The sequence below is a fragment of the Populus euphratica genome, unplaced genomic scaffold (genome assembly GCF_000495115.2).
Source record: "Populus euphratica unplaced genomic scaffold, PopEup_1.0 scaffold68.1, whole genome shotgun sequence".
NCBI lineage: Eukaryota > Viridiplantae > Streptophyta > Magnoliopsida > Malpighiales > Salicaceae > Populus > Populus euphratica.
The window spans coordinates 1,159,348-1,179,087 of record NW_011499901.1 but is presented as its reverse complement, the minus strand read 5'-3'; the positions used below and the strand labels follow the sequence as shown (position 1 = coordinate 1,179,087).

The following is a 19,740-nucleotide window of genomic DNA, read 5'->3' as shown; positions in this document are numbered from 1 at the left end:
TTTTTATAAAAAATAAAAAAATAATTAGAATTTTTATTTATGATACTCTAAGAATAATTTAAATATTTTTTATAAAAAATAAAAAAATAATTAATTATGATTTATGTTTATGATACTTTAAAGGTAATTTAAATATTTTTTATAACAATAAAAAAAATTATAAAAAATATAATTAGTATTTTTGTTCATTGTGCTTCAAAAATAGTTTAAAATTTTTATATAAAAATAAAAAATAATTATAAAGGATAAGGTTGCCAAAACCAAGACTTTGAAGTTTGCTAGGCCACTAGATCTAAGGTTTTTGAACTTAACATGCTTGCCAAATTCTATATTTTTTTTAGTCTATTTGATAGCTAGACTAGATAGCCTATAAAAAATAAAAAATAATTAATATTTATGTTCAAGATAACTTCAAGGTTAGTTTAAAAAAAATTTATGAATTTTTTTTAAGATACTTTAAAAATAATTTAAATTTTTTTATAAAAACAAAAAAAATTACAAAAAAATAATAATTATTTATGTTTACAATACTTCATATAGTTTAAATTTTTTTATATAAAAAAAAATTATAAAAAAAATTATTTAGAATACTTCAAGGCCAATTTTTATATATATATATATTATAAAAAAATAATTAACCAGCATTTATGTTTATAAAACTTCAATGGTAATTTAATTTTTTTATTTATAAAAAATAAAAATAATTTTTTTAAAAAAAAAAATTATTTAGAATTTATATTAAAAATACTTCAATAATTATTTAAATGTTGTCGCCGCTAGACCCAATAGATTTAGGCTTGTCATAACTACTAAATCTAAAACATTTAAAACATTTTTTATATTCTTTATATTTTTTTATATTTTACAAAAATTACTATTAATCTGTTACAAAGCATGGATCAATATATCAAGATATGTGTATTATGTGATAGATGTAAGAAAATAACCTCTTAGGATATGACTTACATAATAGGATTTTTTTTTTCATCGGTGTTTTTAAACTGATATTAACCTTATAAAAAAAAAAAGAGCATTACTAAATTAAGATCTTTAATTGTTTATGTATTTATTAAATTTAATTTTTGAAATTAAACTAAATAAATATAATGAGACATGGAATAAAAATAACAACAAAAATAACAACGATCTAATTCATTATTTTTATTTTATATTTTCATCTATTCTACAATTGAATTCAAAACCAATTATAAAATGTACAACATGACTGAGTTTTATTTTAAAAACACATAAAAAAAATCAAATGACAAGCATTCATGAAAAAAAAAATAATTTCCATGCTCGTTGACAATCTTGTCCATACATGTCATGAATATCAGTATTGGTATAAAAGCTAATTCAAGGATTGATGACGAGGAGAAAAGGCATCAAAAGAGTATATTTATGAACCCAAGTGATCTCGTGCATCATTCAGTATCATATTATTAAAATAAAATCACACATTACCAAGTCAAGGACGGATCTCATCTAACCACGTGTAATCAAATCAAAGTATTTATCATTGGATTATTGGTGTTATCAAGCATATCTCGGCTTCTGCAAATTCTTTTTTTTAGATTAACGTGGGTATCCGGACCAACATGTGTACACCACAACTAATCCCACGAGCCCTGAAGTTAACGACCATGTAAGCCTCCAGTAGCCATCATATGAGCAAACCAAGGACTCGAACATGAGACCACAGAGAGAACAAACCCCTTGGTCTCAAGTCTTTACCACTTGACCACCACCTAAATAATTAGCTTATGCAAATTCTTAGATCCAGAGGTAGTGGTTCAAAGGTGAATTTATTTATTTATTTTATAGGATTCATGCAAAAACAATACTTAAAAAACATATATTTTTAATTTTTGAGAATATAGTTTATGTTTTAAAAAGATTATACCTTTGAAGAAAAACAACCACACCACTTACTGAAACACACTTTTAAACCTTTTTTAAATCAAGTTTTATATTAGACCAAATAAAAATTAATTAAGTCAGGCTCAATCAACATAACAAGTCAACTTATTATTATTATTATCATAATAATTTGATTTTAATTTTTTTTCAGACAATACTATTTTAAACAAAATTTGAATAATCACTAACTATAAACATACGAAGCAAAAGTTTTTATATTACTTTGGTTTATTTTTATGTTTTAAAAATATTTGTGAAAAAATTTAATTTTTTAATTTTTTATTTTAAATTAATATTATTTTAACATTTTTAAATTATTTAAAAATATTAATATTAAAAATAATTTTTTAAAAATAAAAAAATATTATTTTACTATATATTTTTTAATAAAAAAATATTTAAAAAAACAATCAACTATTTTAGCTCAAGCGCTTAAAAAAAGCAACTTTAGCTCATGTCCTTAAAAAATAAAAAAATCTTTCATTTGTGTTGCCGAGATTATTCCCTGCATATTAGGTCACAACGAGTAAACAACAATACGGTACCTTTCTTTTATTATGGTTATTATTTAAAGTGGGCCCCAGCACGCTTAAATTATGTGAGGTGAGGATTCTTCTAGTCCATGTCTCCCGAGACAAATTTCGAGGGACTCGAGGAGGAAATCAACGGTCACAATCTCCTCAGCGGCTATTTCAAAATATCATAATCGGACGGTCCAAAATACATCGGCGGTTGCCGCCCTACAGTGTTCTCGGTCTTTGGAGGTTACCGACCGCAACAGTGTCGGTTCCGAGGAGTGATCGTGACATTTTTATTAAAATACAAAAACAAATGTTACAAAATTATAAAAAAGACAAACCTCCTATCGGTCCTCCAATCATATATAGTTTATTGATTAAGTCTTCATATTGTCAGTTGTTTTCAAATGGGTCCCTGTATGTACTTTATTTTTCAATCAACTCCTCTTTACTAAAATAATTGGATCCGATGTCGAATAATGCAAACGATGACCTTAGTTTCCTAGGGTCTTACATGCAAAAGTATCCGATTTTACACAAATTTTTGTATTTATTGAGAGGGAAATGTGCACCTCTTCACTTCCAAGAATAGGAAAAATTAGGATTAATTAGAAAACAAGTGACCAACTTGTGCGTTTTCTAACACTAGCTATACATTATTTTAACGAATGATCTGACCATGGAAAGGTATTTGGACGAGGGGATGCAAATAATAAAAATGGTATTAGTGGATTAATTGAGAAATCACATATAGTTAGAGGATTAATATGATATTGTTCCAAAAAATAAAAAAATAAATAGCCGTTCCTGGCTCGCGTCCTATAAAATGACGTACCACCACACGAAGGTTCGTGAAATTAGCAAACTAGAAAATATCAATCTCCTCCAATTCCAAGAGGGATTCTTCAGGATCCGTTGAGGAATATCAAACACTAACATTTTTTTCAGTTCTCTTCACGAGAACAAAGTTTGTTTCGATTTATAGCCCTCTTAATCTATCAAGGGTCTTTCTTGTTTGAGAATTTCTAGGAAATCTCGAAGAGAATCTCATGTTATTATATCGATCCTTCTTTATTTTATCGTTTTAAACTTCGTAAATTTTCTATAATTACCGAATCATTTCATCTCTTCTTCTTTGTTACTAAAATTTTTGCAACTTTCTCGAGAAAATCAGCAGCAATTTCGATCCCCCTTTGTTAAATAGATAAAAAAGGAGTTTTCATCAGGTTATTGATCGTGTTATTTGAAAGATCATTGCCCTCTTTGTTTCTTTCTTGTTTTAATTTGTGGATATCTTTTGTCATCTTTTGATCATTAACAAAACTAGAGAATTTGAAATTACGGAGGCAATTTTTGCACCATCAACGGCAGATCATCATCAATCTATCTCTCCATACAAGCAAATGAAAAACCCAAATCCAACGAAGAAGATCAATCATACTAGTCGCAGTTTCATTTCAAGATCCACGGAAAACTTGCCTCCTATGAACTATTATAACAGCAACAGCATCCACGGAGGCCTCTTCTTTGCTCCTCCTCGTGATCCCCTCTCCTTTTCCTACCCTCCATCTTCTCTTTCAGTTTTAAATCCACACCAACAATATTATTATCAGAAGCAAGCCCAGCCACCTCTCCTTCCTCTTCCAACCTCTCAACCCCGCCACAACTCTCTCCCTTCTCTAAGCCGGGGCTTTTCTTGCCCACCTACCGCTGCAAGAAAGACTAATAGACCCAGAGACCAATCTTTCACACCAAAGAAATCCAAACAACCCAACACCAAAAAGGAAGAGCCAAAGAAAGAATCGTTGATTATTGAATCTACTGTACCATTAGGACCTGACCCAAAAGATTTGCCAAGAGATGTTTCAAAGGTTTTATCATCATCAGTGACAGTGTCAGGTAACGATGTTATCACAAATCCCGTTTTTACGAAAGATTGTGATCCGAAGTTTCCAGGTTCTGTGTTTACACTATCTCCACACCCTAGCAGCCTGCCCTTGCCCAAGTTTTCCATGAAACCAAAGCGTAGTTGCACCGCTGAAGCTTCCGGGGTTGATGCTGGAGCTACAGATAATCTCCGTCGACTTTTACGTATCCGGTGAAGTGAAGTTATTTCCTTGCTGGCTATAACTGTGTAGCTGGTGAAAGTGAAGGTTAATCTTTAATTTCTGTGTACATAAAAAGCAAAGCCGAGAGATCGTGCTTTGCACGTTGTAGCCTTTTCTCGCTGTTGTCCTTGCGGTTTTTCATGTTCTAGCAATCGAAGAAAAGTTTGTGATCACCACCTGCGTTTTTGAATTGGGGTGCACAAACAGTACTTTACAAGAGTAAAGAAGCTGGGTAGCTGTTTATTTTTTTCCTCATGTCTAGAGGGGGTGGGGTTATGAAATCCTCCTCTTGTCGTGTCAGCAATATTACATGATCTGTAGCTTTGTTTTTCTACGTGAAAGTGCATCTATTTTGTTTTTCTATACTATTTTTCAAGAAATCTAATGTGAAGAAACAAGGAATTTTGTGTTTTTTTGTGTCAGAAACAATGAATTGAAGTACTAGGAGATTGGATTATCGTTTTTTCCCCTTGTTACAACGGCCGAGTTCCATTCACTGGTGGTTGTCACTTCGCACACATTGCAATATTGGTGTTCTCCATGCACGCAAGATCCAGTCGCTCGAAACATTCTGATCATATTCATCAAGGTAGTTTGGCCTGGTATAATGCCCAAGTTACAGTTCTGCTAATTTCGTCAAACCATATCATTTTTAAAAAAAATTAAAATTAATTTGGATTAGATTATAAATTAATAATTACCAGTTCAATTTATAAAGAGATCGAATTTAACAATTATGATGAAATTATTGGATTTTACGGGAATTAGAACACAAACATGCAGGAGCGCTTGTCTTCTTAATATTCACGCGCGGAATGACAACAATAATATCGTGTATTTTTTAACAGTGAAGAGTTAGGAGAAAAGGGTTTCGAAGTCCAAAATTCTTTTCTTTGGGCTGCTCAATTCCTCCTTTAAAGTATAGTTTATGACTAGACACACTGAACAAATTGTTTTTACATAAAACAAATACTATGCTAAAAAAAAAAATTAAGTCCCAGTTCATCAAGTGCTAATTTAAATGCTATAAAAAAAAACCAGCTTAAAAAAATATAAAACAAATCTGAATAAAACTTTTAAACTTAGTTTAATTTTTAGAATATGCAAATTTTAGATTTGAATTTAATCAGTAAACTCAACTCTTAAAAAAATTAATTTTAAATAATAAAATCATAAAAATATATTAATAAAAAATACTTGCATAAGAAAAACAATAAAAAACCCTTGAATGAGATAAGAGTTCATTAGTTTTGCTTTTAAAGAAATGAAAGTAAATATTATACTATTTAAAAAAAATATTATTGAGTAGTAGGCATTAGCTTATTTAATTTCAGGGTTAAATAAATAATTTTTTTGTATATTAAAAATAAAATTACTAAACTAGCCTCATATAATTCATAAAAATTAATTGTATTTAGGTGAAAAGAGTACCTTAATTCAGATCAAAGTTTTAATATTATATTTTTTTTTATTATTATAAAGGTAAAACATAAACTTCATACCTGCAAAGAATACATTAAGCTACGAGAACATGCTTCTTGATTTCGGTTATCCCTACAAATTGCCAATTAAGCTACTGAATTTTTATGAGTAAATTAATTGGAAAATCCATTGGAATAACTATGGATCCATGATCGTAAACTTTTATCTAATAATCATGTTGGTCCCTTTATTTTGCATATATATCCACTCAAATAAAACCCTCTAATTAAAATTGATGAAATCAACCTTTCCAGTCTTAATTACAAGCAATTTGAGATACAATGTCTAATTTACCATCACAAATTCCTTGTTTAATTAGTAACATAAGTACATGAAAGAGCTCAAATTTCATTTAATTAGAGGCAAGAGATAAATGGGTTTTAACTTTGGAAGTGTTTGAGAGTGTGATAGTTTATGCTTTTAGATGTATTTTCCTTTAAAAAATATCAAATTAATATTTTTTTTTGATAATTTTAATATCCTAATGTTAAAAATAAAAAACAATAATTATCCGGTAAAAAGTTCACTCATATTGGGCTGTTATTTGGTCTAGGATTGGGCTTTTAAGGCCTATAGCCGAATACGTGACAGCTTCAGGGCCGAGTGAGTTCAAATCCAAAGTTATCTTCCCTGCTGATCATTACTGTCATCTGAGCCTCTGCATGTATGAACGATGGTGCAGTTCTGATTTCTCGAGTGTATAAATGAGTTGATTCAAGACATTAATGCGTATATGTTTTGTTGTATGGGCAGTAGGGTGCGAAATTATCTCCTCTGGCAGCAGGTAAATAATAGAAAACTATTAATGTCATGGATCGGGACTTGAATTTTACTATTTTTTGCTGTCATGATTGTCATTACACCTTCAGAAACTGGTAGTTGAAACTTTAATGCTTCTTGTATCTGTTTTGGGAATTCTCTATTCTGTTCAGTTCATTTTGGCTGTGAAAGGAAATGGAGTCCATAGTTTACGACCTTATGCAGGCTTGTCTAATTATCAGAGTATGTTTAAAAATATGATTATAGTTAGTTTTTAAAATATTTTTTATTTAGAAATATATTAAAATAATATTTTTTTTATTTTTTTAAAATTATTTTTAATATTAGTATATCAAAATGATCTAAAAATACTAAAAAAATAAACTGGTTTCTCGGCATGATTTTTTACATGAAAAAAATATTAAATATAAATGAAAAATTATTTATATATTTAATCAAATAAATTGAGAATCATTTATATTAATAAATAAAAAGTCATTAATAATAATTAAATATGAATCTGGAAAGTTAAGAGATGAATATAGATCAAGATGTTTGATCTTGCAATATAGACTATTTACACAATAGTATTTGATGATTTTATTTATTTATTTATTATTTAATCAAATGATAGTAGTAGAGATAAATTCACACAAAATTAATTGAATAAAATTAAAAAAATATCTCATAAGGCTGCATTTATTAGAAATAATACCCAAACATAATTATTTTTTAAGAATAAATTTCAAATATATAAAACATAAAAAAATATAATTGAATTAGAATTATTTATTTAAAAATTAAACACATAAGTGGAATCCAACAATCTCTCATTTGTTTCTCAAGTTAGGGATTAAAAAAATATATTTCATACCAAAATTGATTTTTTAAAATTTAAAGAAACTTAAATTGTATAAGTTTTATTGTTTTTAAAGATGGAGGGCTTAAGTGTATTTTCCACCAAAAATCTGGAATGCCATCCATTAGTGGAGCCCTTTTTATTTGGTACATCTTCTTTCAATTTCATCTTTACTTGAGAAATAAAAAACAATTGGTTTTCAATTAGGATCAAATTGCTAAAAATGAAGCTTTAAGGATCAAAATAAATTAATAAAAATAAACACTGAGATCATATAAATTATGAGTGTATGAATAATGTTTATCTATAGTAATAATACCGCACCTTTTAGAGTTTTCTTAAAAAAAAATCAAAATTTTAGCACAATTTCATTGATTTACATAAAAAAATTGATAATACAGAAAAAAAAAAAGAGAGAGGCATGTCACTACTCTATTGGGCCATAGTTCAACCAAACATTTTTTTTGCTCGATTAGGCCACAATCCAAATGAGCTATCCTTCCTTGTCTCTTCTTCTTTTCTCTCACTTTCCTTAGTCAAACCAACTAAACTCCATAAAAATTGGTTAGGTCAAGGCTCAATCACGTTTAAGCTTCAATTTGACCAAGTTAGCTCACTTCTGTTTACTATTTATTATTATTTATGAATAATATAATTTTACTTGTATTGTTTAAATATTTTTTAATGTTATATATTCTCAGGTCTTGGGAAGAAAAAAAAGATGATTGATCCGAACAATACTACACTTAACATTTCTTCATTATACAAAAAGCACACTCAACAAGAAAAAGAGCAGGCATATCTCTTCCGTGCATATAATTAGAAACATATTTAATCCTTTTAATTTTTTATGTATTTATCATTTGATTAAACAAACTCAAATATTTACTTAAAAATCAAAGTATCTCTTGTTCTATGAGAAACTTATTTTGCAAGACAACACAAGCCTAAAACTTGCCAAGAAGAGAGTTATTTGGCAAAGTTTTTCCACAACTTTATCATAAATAATAATATAAGATGGTCAAATTTGACATCATATCCAAGGAAAGAAAATGGGCATCTTCTTATGCAGGATAGTTTTGAATCAATTTTGCTTAGGTCTGTTTAAAATTATGGTTACGGTTGTAGTTCAAAGTGCTTTTCATTTAAAAATATATCAAAATTATCGTAGAGGTGCGAGCGCCACGACATCATCTTGGCGACGATGAAGGCTCTTATCGTGCTTCCTTTGTGAGGTGTTGTGTATTGGAAAGGGTTTTGGATTTAATCATAAAATTATGATTAATGTTTAGGAGTCGCCAACTAGTATTATGGTTACTGGGAACCTATGGTATGCAAGAGTCTAAGTAAGGGATTGATTGTGTAGGAGGAAGATGCATCACTCCCAGTGCACCCTACCTAGGGTAAGCTGCATTGTTGTTTGATTATTTTTTTCTAAGTTGAGTTTCAATTCGTTAATCTTTTCTAAGGTTCAATGCAGATCTTTTATCATGATAGAGTCTTTACCTTAAACCTTATAAAAATCTCTTTATGAGAGACTTTCAACATCGTATTTATTTGCACCTTGTATCTTTAATACCTAAGAGTGTATTTTATCGGATAATTTTATACCCCATAAATATTAAAGTCTACATCTGGATCCTAGAAAAAAAAGATTGGAAAAATATTTTTGATATTTTGGCCAAACCATAATGGATTATCATAAACTGGTTATGATATCTTTTTTTTTTGGGTATTTTAAAAACATGAGAAAGACATAATTTTTTTAAATGAAAACATGTTTGGAAATTTTTTTGGATTTGACCGTATGCATAAAAATTATTTTTTTGAAAGGAAAAATTAATTTAAAAGTTTTTGAGATTTTTTTAAAAATGTTTTGAATTTTTTTAAAATATTTTAGAGAAAATCGGGTATATTAATATTGGATTTGTATTTTACAGTATAAATATACAACCCAATATTATGCAAAATTGGTTGAAAAATATTTGAGAAAATCACAATTTTTTTCAACAAATTTTTATTTTTTTCAAAAAAAATATAATATAATATTAATTAATTATTATTAAAATATGTGGGCCAGGCCGACCCAGATAATTAGACGAGGCATAAACCCAAAAAATAGTGGGTCGATATCGGCCCAAAATAGTTGGGCTAATCATGGCCCCAACATATTTTCTCTCTCTCTTTTTTTAGGCTTGGCCATGCTTGACTGATTGGGCTGGGCCAGAATTGGCCTTGCCCAAATAAAAAGTGAATTATTCTGCCGCTACATGCATAAATAAATTATGCATGCAGTAGCCTCAATGAAAACAAAGGAGGTCAAGTAGGGAGAAGAAGAAGTTGTTGTCACTAGCCTAGAGTGTGGTTTGGTCATAAAAGACAAGAGTTTGATGGCGATGTTGGTGGAGAGTTTTGGTCGTCGGAGTAGCTGTAGGAGAAAGAAGAAACTAGTTTGCAGAGAAGAGAGAAAGGTTCACATTAGCTCTTGGTAGCAGGTTGGTGGTCATGTTGGCTTCCTATGGTGAAGCTGTGATGACTCTGGTTGGTAGCTGAAACGGTAAGGAGAGAGAGGGAAAGAAGAGAGACGGCAAAAAATAATAAGGGAGGTGGCTCGTTAGCTGAAATTTGACCCAATTTTTCTCTGTCTCTGGTCATGAAATCTACCTCTATTTATAGGATGTGGAAGAAGGCAATCTTGTCTTCATCAGAAAAAAAAATTTAGCTCTTAATTTGATTGGATGAATTCAAACCGTTATTTCAACGTATATACCTTAAACTGCCAAATCTAACAGTCCAAAGCTACTCGAGGTGGCTACTTTAGGCTAGTCATCAGAGTAGTTTTAATATTAATAGGCCCGAATTGACCATATTCGGGGATAGAGAGATTTCAAGTGACTATTTTGGTGTGTGTGTGTGTGTGTTGTCAATTATGGGGGTTATACAAGATATTAAATACACCTGCAAAATTACTACCTATGCAGGGTTCACAGGGAAGACAATAAACAGTAACTAGGCAATACATCGCCTGATCTCTTTCTGTGTTTTTTAATGCAAAAACGACATCGTTTTAGGTTTGAATTAGAGATTTCAACTGAGTTTTAATTGAGTCCTTATTCTTTCAATTGGTTTCAATTGAATCCTTAATTGACCATAAACTTTTAATTTAATGCAAATAGGTCCCTGTGGAACTTCAACTTCAGCCCCTTATTTAGGCGCCTTTTGCAATTTGATCCTTGGTCTCGGATTTATGCAATTTAACCCTTAATCGACCATTAAAATTTTAATTTCTTCAATCTCACCCCCAGATTTCGCTAATTAAGCCCCTATAGTTTGACGCTTTTTGCAGATTAGTCCTTGATTGTGAAGTTTGTCAATTTAACTCCTACTTGACCCCAAAACTTCAATTTTCTTGCAATTTGGCCCCCAATTTCAATCAATTAACTTGGTAAAAATTAAATTTGATCTCTTAAAATTCTAATCTTCCCAATGAAGTTCAAATTAGGCTCCCAAACTTAATTTTTCACCAATTAAGCCCTAAATAAAATTAATTTGACCCATTTAAAGTATAATTAAGTCCTTGCACCTAATTAAATCCTTCAATTTGACCCAAATTAATTTTCAAACATAATTAAAATTCAATTTGGCTCATGATTAAATCAAATTAGCCTATTAAAAATTTAATTATGTCATTGGACTTAATTTTTATGCAAATTCATCCAATAATCATTTAACTTAACCTTGAATTTGTATTTTTTTTTTAATTTTTGGGTATAATAGGATACAATTAGGTTTTGAATTTTCTCCAAAATTACAACTTGATTCCTCGGCTTGTTTTCTCTATGTTGTTAGCCTTTATTATTATTATTTTTTTATTTTGAAAAAGAAATGTGATTTTTGAAAAATAATCCAAAATTGAGTTATAATAAAAATGATATTTTTTTAAAAAAATATTTTTAAAATCAGGATATTAAAACGATCTGAAAATTGTTAAAAATTATTTTTTATTATAAAAAATTATTTTTTTAAAAAATAGGTTATACCGCATCTTTACCAATAAGATGTGTAGCCAGTGATGTGCGCGCATGATGGACTCCGGATAAACTGAAGGGCACAGGGAATTAGGCGTGGACATATATTCTTACATGATTGACAAAATATAGCTGCCAATGATGGTAGTGTTGATGCCATATGTTATTTGATCGTGCATTATAGGACAGCCCTTTTGTATTGTTATTGAATTTCACATTATAATTTGATGCGCTGAAAATGGTAATTCTTTCGATGGCTGAAGGAACTTTCTGAAGAGCAAATTTGCTTAAGATGTTTGATTGGCGGCGTTGTTTCGGTGTTCTTCAGGTGAACGTCAAGTTAAGGACATCCGAAACATCTGTCTGCAGATGGGTATCTCATGTGGAAAGGAATACCATCCATACACCAGGAAATTAATTAGGCTAAAAGAGTTGCATAAGAGCGGACTCGTCAAAATAGGCAATCTAAAACAGTAGCTAATTGCTTGATCGAATGTGCTCATCCAGTAAATCGGCTGTTATAAACAGCTTCTACCATTTTAATGCAATGCCAGATGAAGGTCCGTCCCCTCTGCTGGAAATTTGGAATCCTTTATTGATGCCTTATTAACACTAGCATCCAGCTAGCATCCCAGCTTTATGGCGATCATGTAGCTGTAAATGTTTAGTTTCGTTCTTTTACATGCCCTTATACCAGACAGTTATAGATGAAAGCTACACCCAACTGTCCGCTTTTCTCTTTTTCGACTTCCCACCCGAGGACAGAGTGTAGCTTAGGCCAGTAAGGCATTGTCGAGCCAATTTCTGGTGACTTGAGTGCGAGAGTAGACGAACTAGTATACCCCAGAGAGGGATCTTTCCATCTCAAAGATCATATCCTTCCATCTCACTTCATTAATGATTTCCATACTTTGGACCATGTGGGGTCTTCACAAATTTCTCTTCGAAGGTCAGGTCTGTAAGTAATGGCTCATTAGACTCCATACTATATAATGAGTCATGAAAAACTAAAAATACGGTTTTGAGGACTGCTGGCTTAAATGCAAGGAAAATGATTTGATGATTGAGAAGCATGTTAGCTAACGTATACTCCTTTAGCACCCCAAGTTTACAATCATACCGTCACCTTATTTACACATGCAAAATAAAGTTCAGGAACCAAGTAGTTGGCTTGCTAACTATTTAAACCTTTACATTTATTGGCAAGAGAAGCTAGCTACTCATCCTCCAAGAGCTCTTTATGAAACAAGCATGCCCTTTGGCGTTATTTCAAGTTTGATCTGATCTGTCACATTCTCTCATTTCTTTCTTCAGCTTAATTCTACAATGGAAGAATTAGAGCTTACCTCCGATCAGGTCTTGGACCAGAATTCACTTCCGAAGATGGAGCAGACATCAAATTCAAGCAAAAAGCCTACTGTTTCAATTTTTGGTTTATTTTCTGCTGCTGATAAATTTGACCATTTCTTGATGTTTTTAGGACTCGTCGGTTCATGCGCTCATGGTGCTGTGTATCCTATGTTCTTTGTTTTGTTTGGTCATCTGATTGATTCTCTGGGACATGTAGGTTCTGATCCTCATCAAATGTCTTCACAGGTGTCCAAGGTACCTTTTTGTGTCATTTACTTGTTTAGTTAATAGTATCAGTCTTTTGAGTCATCGGTGATGGCAATCTTTGTGGCAGTCGAGCTTATTATAGTACTATGAGTTTAGACCCGACACTACTGATGGAATCTGGAAATTTCTTGCCTTAGAAGAGTTGCCACTTGCAGTTCCAATAATATGTTTTAGAAGCAGTAAATGTACACACGAAAAATTAGTTTGGTTACATGGTGTGATCTTCCCAGCCTCTGTAGCCTGTGAATTCTTGTTTAAGTATTTGTATGCTAACTGGGAACATCTAATGCTTTTGTTTAATTGCAGTATTCCTTGGATCTGGTGTATTTGGGGCTTGGAGTATTTGTAGCTGGATGGATTGGTACTTGTTTTTTGTTTATTTCAAACTTGACATGACAACCAAATCTGTCTTCCTGTAAACTGCTCATCTTTCCTTTTGATAGTTGAGCATTAGCGTTTTTGTTTGTATCAATGTTTCAGGTGTTGCATCTTGGATGCAAACTGGTGAGAGGCAGACAGCACGTCTACGTCTAAAGTATCTTCAGTCTGTTTTAAGAAAGGACATGAACTTTTTCGACATAGAAGCTAGAGATTCCAACATTTTATTTCATATATCAAGTGATGCCATACTAGTGCAAGATGCAATAGGTGACAAGGTAATAGGAAATTTACTGCCTTGTCTCAGAATCTTTATTTTGACTCGAGTACTTACGTCAAACACATCTCATCTACCTTGATGCAGACAGGCCATGCAGTTCGTTATCTTTCTCAGTTTTTCATTGGATTCGTTGTTGGGTTTAAGTCAGTTTGGCAACTTACGCTCCTCACCTTGGCTGTGGTTCCGTTGATGGCCGTTGCCGGGGGAGCCTATACTATAATTATGTCTACCTTGTCAGAAAAGGGTGAGGCCGCTTATGCTGAAGCTGGCAAGGTTGCAGATGAGGTAATAGCATGCCTCATTGATTAAAAAAAATATATAATTGTTGTTGCTGCTTCCAGATTTAATTAACTGCATATGCTGAAACTTAGAAGGTTGGGGAAGAGCTTATACAGGTCCCTTCTTTGATGGACAGGCTATTTCGCAGATACGTACAGTATACTCTTTCGTAGGAGAGGAGAAAGTACTAGAAGAGTACTCCAAGTCCCTTAAGAAAGCTCTTAAATTGGGGAAGAAAAGTGGGATTGCAAAAGGAGTTGGTATTGGATCTATACATGGACTCCTATTTTGTGCTTGGTCAATGCTTCTCTGGTATTCCAGCATACTAGTTAGGCGTGGGGACACAAATGGTGCAAAAGCTTTTACAGTGATAATGAATGTCATATTTAGTGGATTGTAAGTCACATTCTGAATGATATAGCTGTTAATTCTGTGGTTTTGTTACTGGCTATCCATTTCTTTTTCCTTATAAAACACAGGCCCTTTGTCTTTATAGTGCTCTTGGCCAAGCTGCTCCAAATATTGGTGCTATTTCCAAAGGCCGTGCTGCTGCCGCCAGTATTATGAGCATGATTGAAAAAGATTCCAGCCCTTCTAAAAATTTAGAAGATGGAATTGTGATGCCAAAAGTATCTGGGCAGATCGAATTCTGCGAGGTCTGTTTTTCTTATCCCTCACGGAGCAACATGGTCTTCGAAAATTTGAGCTTCTCAATAAGCGCTGGGAAGACCTTTGCAGTTGTAGGTCCAAGTGGTTCAGGGAAAAGCACTGTTATATCCATGGTTCAACGTTTCTATGAACCTACTTCAGGTACCTAATGTTAGCTTAGCAGAGGCTATTTAAGATAGTAAATTCATTAGATGACTTCTGCGAGTCAATTATATAGAAACCGTAAGAGCACACATGCAAATCTTATACGCTCATTTTCTAGGTAAAATTCTGCTGGACGGGCATGATCTTAAGACTCTCCAATTGAAATGGTTAAGAGAACAAATGGGATTGGTCAGTCAAGAACCAGCATTGTTTGCTACAACCATAGCTGACAATATTCTGTTTGGTAAAGAAGATGCAAGTATGGATCAGATTTATGAAGCTGCTAAAGCTGCCAATGTACATTCTTTTGTTCTACAGTGTCCTGATGGTTATCACACCCAGGTGAGTCCTGTCCAGTTTCTTGTCATATAAATAACAACATATGTCTAAACATAGCAAACCGATAGCAATGAAGGACTCCAAGTCCAACATTTCATCTCCTTAAATTAACTCTGTCCTTTTACTTTAAGAAAAGACATCTCATATATAATGAAGTCCAGACAAAAAATTAAGACATGGTAAGCAAAAGGAAGAGGAAAGATCCATTGCTCAAGATATGTTTGATTGTTTCTTGATTTAGGTTGGAGAGGGAGGAACACAGCTTTCTGGTGGTCAAAAACAAAGACTGGCTATAGCAAGAGCAGTGCTGAGGAATCCAAAGATACTACTTTTGGATGAGGCCACCAGTGCTCTTGATGCAGAATCTGAACTCACTGTGCAACAAGCCCTGGAGAAAATTATGGCAAATCGGACTACAATTGTCGTCGCACACCGGTTATCTACAATTCGAGATGTTGATACAATCATTGTTTTGAAAAATGGTCAAGTTGTTGAAAGTGGGAGTCACTTAGAATTGATATCCAAGGGAGGAGAATATGCAAGCATGGCGAGTCTTCAAGTATCAGAACACGTTACAGATGCAAGCTCGATACAATCTGGAACTGCTGGAAAATCAAGCTTTCAAGAACTTACAAGCAGTCAAAATCAGGAAGGTACAACAAGAGAGCTGAAGTCAGATGATGAAATCTTGTCCCCGGCCAACTTTTCTCCCACCCCATCCATTTGGGAACTAGTAAAACTAAATGCATCGGAATGGCCTTATGCAGTGCTTGGGTCAGCTGGCGCAATGATGGCTGGCATGGAAGCACCTCTGTTTGCCCTTGGAATTACACATATGCTGACTGCATTTTATTCTCCTGATATTTCTCAGATGAAAAAAGAGGTTCATCTCGTAGCTCTTATTTTTGTTGGAGCAGCTGTTGTTACTGTTCCTATTTATATACTTCAACACTACTTTTATACACTAATGGGGGAGCGTCTGATAGCTCGTGTTCGCCTATCAATGTTCTCAGGTTCTTTTCTTATCCACTTAATTATTTAATGTCATGCAATGTCAAGCATCTGCAAAACTCAACATTTGCACGATGAACAATCCAGGCAATGAATGCTGTCCACAATCAACAGAATTGGCGAGTTGTAAATCAAGGCAACTTTCAATCCTTGATTGTGTAGCTTTTTAAATCTGAAACTCTCTTTTGTTTCAAATGCAGCTATCCTTTGCAATGAGATTGGCTGGTTTGATTTAGATGAGAATAGCACCGGCTCACTGACATCAACTTTAGCTGCCGATGCGACCTTAGTTCGAAGTACTCTTGCTGACCGTCTCTCAACAATGGTGCAGAATGTATCACTCACTGTAACAGCATTTGTTATCGGCTTTTCATTAAGTTGGAGGGTGTCAGCTGTTATCATTGCTTGCTTCCCTCTACTTATTGGCGCTGCCATAACTGAGGCAAGTCCATAAAGCCTCCGTGATAACAATTTTCAGATTGGTTTGTTCTGTTTTATGTTTTGTACTATAGTATCATCCTCATTTTCTAACTTATGTTTCCCTACTTGTGAAATCTGCAGCAATTATTTCTCAAGGGATTTGGGGGAGACTATCGCTCTTACACTAGAGCAAATGCAGTGGCCCGTGAAGCAATTGCGAATATTCGCACCGTAGCTTCATTTGGTGCTGAAGAACGAATTGCTCATCAGTTTGCATCTGAACTAAACAAACCAAACAAACAAGTACTTTTACAGGGACATATATCAGGCATTGGATATGGTGCATCACAGTTTTTCAGTCTTTGTGCATATGCACTTGGTATTTGGTATGCATCAGTAGTAATCTCGCACAACGAATCCGATTTCAATCATGTCATGAAGTCCTTCATGGTTTTGGTAATGACTTCATTTGCTATAGCAGAAACGGTAGCGCTTTCACCGGACATTATGAAGGGTTCACAAGCACTAGAATCGGTTTTCAGTATTCTCCATAGGAAAACAGCCATGGACCCTGATGATCCCACGTCAAAGGTGATAACTGATATCAAAGGGGACGTAGAGCTCAGACATGTGAGTTTCAAGTATCCTGCAAGGCCTGATACAATTATTTTCGAGGATTTAAATCTCGAAGTTTCAGCTGGCAAAAGCCTTGCTGTGGTGGGCCAAAGTGGATCAGGGAAAAGTACTGTAATTGCCTTGATACTGAGGTTCTACGATCCCATTTCCGGAACAGTTCTTATTGATGGATATGATGTTAAAACCTTGAACCTGAAATCATTAAGGCGAAAAATAGGACTAGTTCAACAGGAGCCAGCATTGTTTTCGACAACAATTTACGAAAACATCCAGTATGGGAACGAAAATGCTTCAGAAATTGAAGTGATGAAGGCAGCCAAAGCAGCCAATGCTCATGGATTCATCAGCAGAATGAATGAAGGATACCAGACTCATGTGGGTGATAGAGGACTGCAGTTATCAGGGGGGCAGAAACAGAGAATAGCAATTGCTAGAGCTATCCTTAAAGACCCTTCCATTCTTCTTTTGGATGAAGCTACAAGTGCATTGGATACAGCATCTGAAAAGTTGGTCCAAGAGGCTTTAGATAAACTCATGGAAGGCAGAACAACAGTTCTGGTAGCACACAGGTTGTCAACTGTTCGAGACGCTGATAGCATTGCTGTGCTCCAACATGGGAGGGTGGTCGAAATCGGAAGCCATAACCAGCTTATTGGGAAACCTTGTGGTGTTTATAAACAACTAGTCAGTTTGCAGCAAGGAAAGTCATTTTCCTTGCAATAAGGATTCTAGACCAAAAACAAATGGATTAGAAACAAATATTTTTCTATCTATAACTGAATCTATCCAAGCTGAAATTTTCTTCTTGACCTTACTGAATGAATAAGAGAATTTGATACTTGAATCTGAAGAAATTAGTCTTGTTATTGCAATCAATTTTTTTTTCTTGGAACCAGTTGACACTTGCTTAAGCTTCATTTTTTCGAACTCCCTTGCATGGAAGCTTATGTTGAGAATGTGGACACAGATGACAACCACATTTGTATGGCTAAAAAAATGGGCTTGAAATATGCTGGGAGATTTCATGGCTGCAAATTAGGGGATGATTTTGTGCTTATTTTTTGGAAGAAATCATGGCTAGTTGTTTGCCATTGGTGTTGGAATTGAGGCTAGAAACGGGGATGTTTGTGAGCAAAGTAGAGCCAATTGAGAAGAATGAAAAGAGAGGGAGGGAGAGAGCTGCCTCTGCAGCGGCTTCTAGTGGCAGGATGAGTTGAGAGAGATAGCAAATGAGTTGAGCTGAGTTGAATTTTCTCCTCCTCCATTGTTGTGTAATTGTAGCCTTCTCTGTACCTAATATTGGTTGCTAGACAAGTAGACGAACCACGTTAAAATATCGTGTCAAGCTGCCGAGAAAAAATCAATCTGATCGCAAAAATCAATCTGATCCTGACAGCTTAGGCTAAGAGCAGTCAAGAATTTAAGCTAGGTTAACCCAGTTCGGTTTTTGAAGGATAAATTTTGTCTGGACTCCTCGTATACTTTCTCCTGTTCTAGCTCCAATCATTCAGAACTTTTGTCTGGCTCAAGTCCTCATTCCTCTCAAGGACATAAATCAAGAAGCTAGAACCAAGTGGATATCAGCCGAGAAGTTGTTGGAGGGATTGGTCCTTGGTAGGCCACAAACTAGCAAGCTCTTTGCTCTTGCTGACAGGCTGATCTCCCAATCTGCTTCTGCAGATTATGGATTAATTATATACTTAATTAAGCAATTAGTGGAGCTGGATTTCTCTCTTTCAAATATAAATTACCAAAAATTCTTGACATGATGCCATGACCTCTAAAATCCCTACAACATCTCGTGTCGAGAGGGGAAATACAACAATTTGGCCGGCGGTCCATTATCTTGCTTCCAGCCACTACCTCTGATTATTAATTGATCATAAAGATAAAGACTATTTGGTCTGGATGAGACCTGGCCACGTAATTTAGATGCCTTCACTACGTTCATTTCATGGAGGAAAAATGCCAGACACGTTGATGGAATTTCCATGCCACATTATATGCTTTATATTTCCTTTTTTATTTTATTTTTGTCTGTGTTTTTCCTTATATTACTTGACTGAAAATCTAGAAACAAGAAATAGCAGGAGCATAATCCATTTGACCCCTGACTTATAAAGGCAAAAATGAAAAGAAATACTCCACATGATCGGCCATTGTGAATTTCCTAAGGATAATTTAACATATTTTTTTCTAGTTTTCTCTTTAATTTTATATGAAATAAAAAAATTAACAAAAAGAATTGTGACAAACGTGGACCTTTTGACTTTCTAAAATTCTTGAAATCGAT

At 33.5% G+C, this 19,740-nt stretch overlaps 2 protein-coding genes across 3 annotated transcripts; both read left to right on the top strand.

Annotated features, from left to right (window-relative positions):
- The first annotated feature begins 3,284 nt into the window (after positions 1–3,284).
- LOC105132943 (uncharacterized) lies at positions 3,285–5,003 on the top strand. Its single transcript, XM_011036697.1, has one exon. The coding sequence runs from the start codon at positions 3,842–3,844 to the stop codon at positions 4,538–4,540; it is 699 nt and encodes a 232-aa protein (XP_011034999.1). The 5' UTR covers positions 3,285–3,841; the 3' UTR covers positions 4,541–5,003.
- A 7,826-nt stretch (positions 5,004–12,829) lies between these two features.
- LOC105132942 (ABC transporter B family member 13-like) lies at positions 12,830–18,339 on the top strand. 2 transcript variants are annotated; one of them, XM_011036695.1, is made up of 10 exons: positions 12,830–13,279; positions 13,598–13,652; positions 13,772–13,947; positions 14,034–14,234; positions 14,365–14,624; positions 14,725–15,038; positions 15,160–15,383; positions 15,622–16,393; positions 16,592–16,833; positions 16,953–18,339. In XM_011036695.1, the coding sequence occupies exons 1-10, from the start codon at positions 13,001–13,003 to the stop codon at positions 18,168–18,170; spliced, it is 3,741 nt and encodes a 1,246-aa protein (XP_011034997.1). In that variant the 5' UTR covers positions 12,830–13,000; the 3' UTR covers positions 18,171–18,339. The 2 variants fall into 2 exon arrangements, with proteins under 2 accessions (XP_011034997.1, XP_011034998.1); XM_011036696.1 differs by lacking the exons at positions 12,830–13,279; positions 13,598–13,652 and having other exon boundaries at positions 13,857–13,947; positions 14,038–14,234.
- The last annotated feature ends 1,401 nt before the right edge of the window (positions 18,340–19,740 follow it).

What these genes read in the sequence shown, in the direction of transcription:
- LOC105132943 (XM_011036697.1), top strand. Translation starts at nt 3,842, where the DNA reads ATGAAAAACCCAAATCCAACGAAGAAGATCAATCATACTAGTCGCAGT.
- LOC105132942 (XM_011036695.1), top strand. Translation starts at nt 13,001, where the DNA reads ATGGAAGAATTAGAGCTTACCTCCGATCAGGTCTTGGACCAGAATTCA. An exon ending in ATTTGTAGCTGGATGGATTG is followed by an intron (nt 13,653 to 13,771) that starts GTACTTGTTTTT and finishes TCAATGTTTCAG; the next exon opens with GTGTTGCATCTTGGATGCAA. An exon ending in CTGATGGTTATCACACCCAG is followed by an intron (nt 15,384 to 15,621) that starts GTGAGTCCTGTC and finishes TTCTTGATTTAG; the next exon opens with GTTGGAGAGGGAGGAACACA.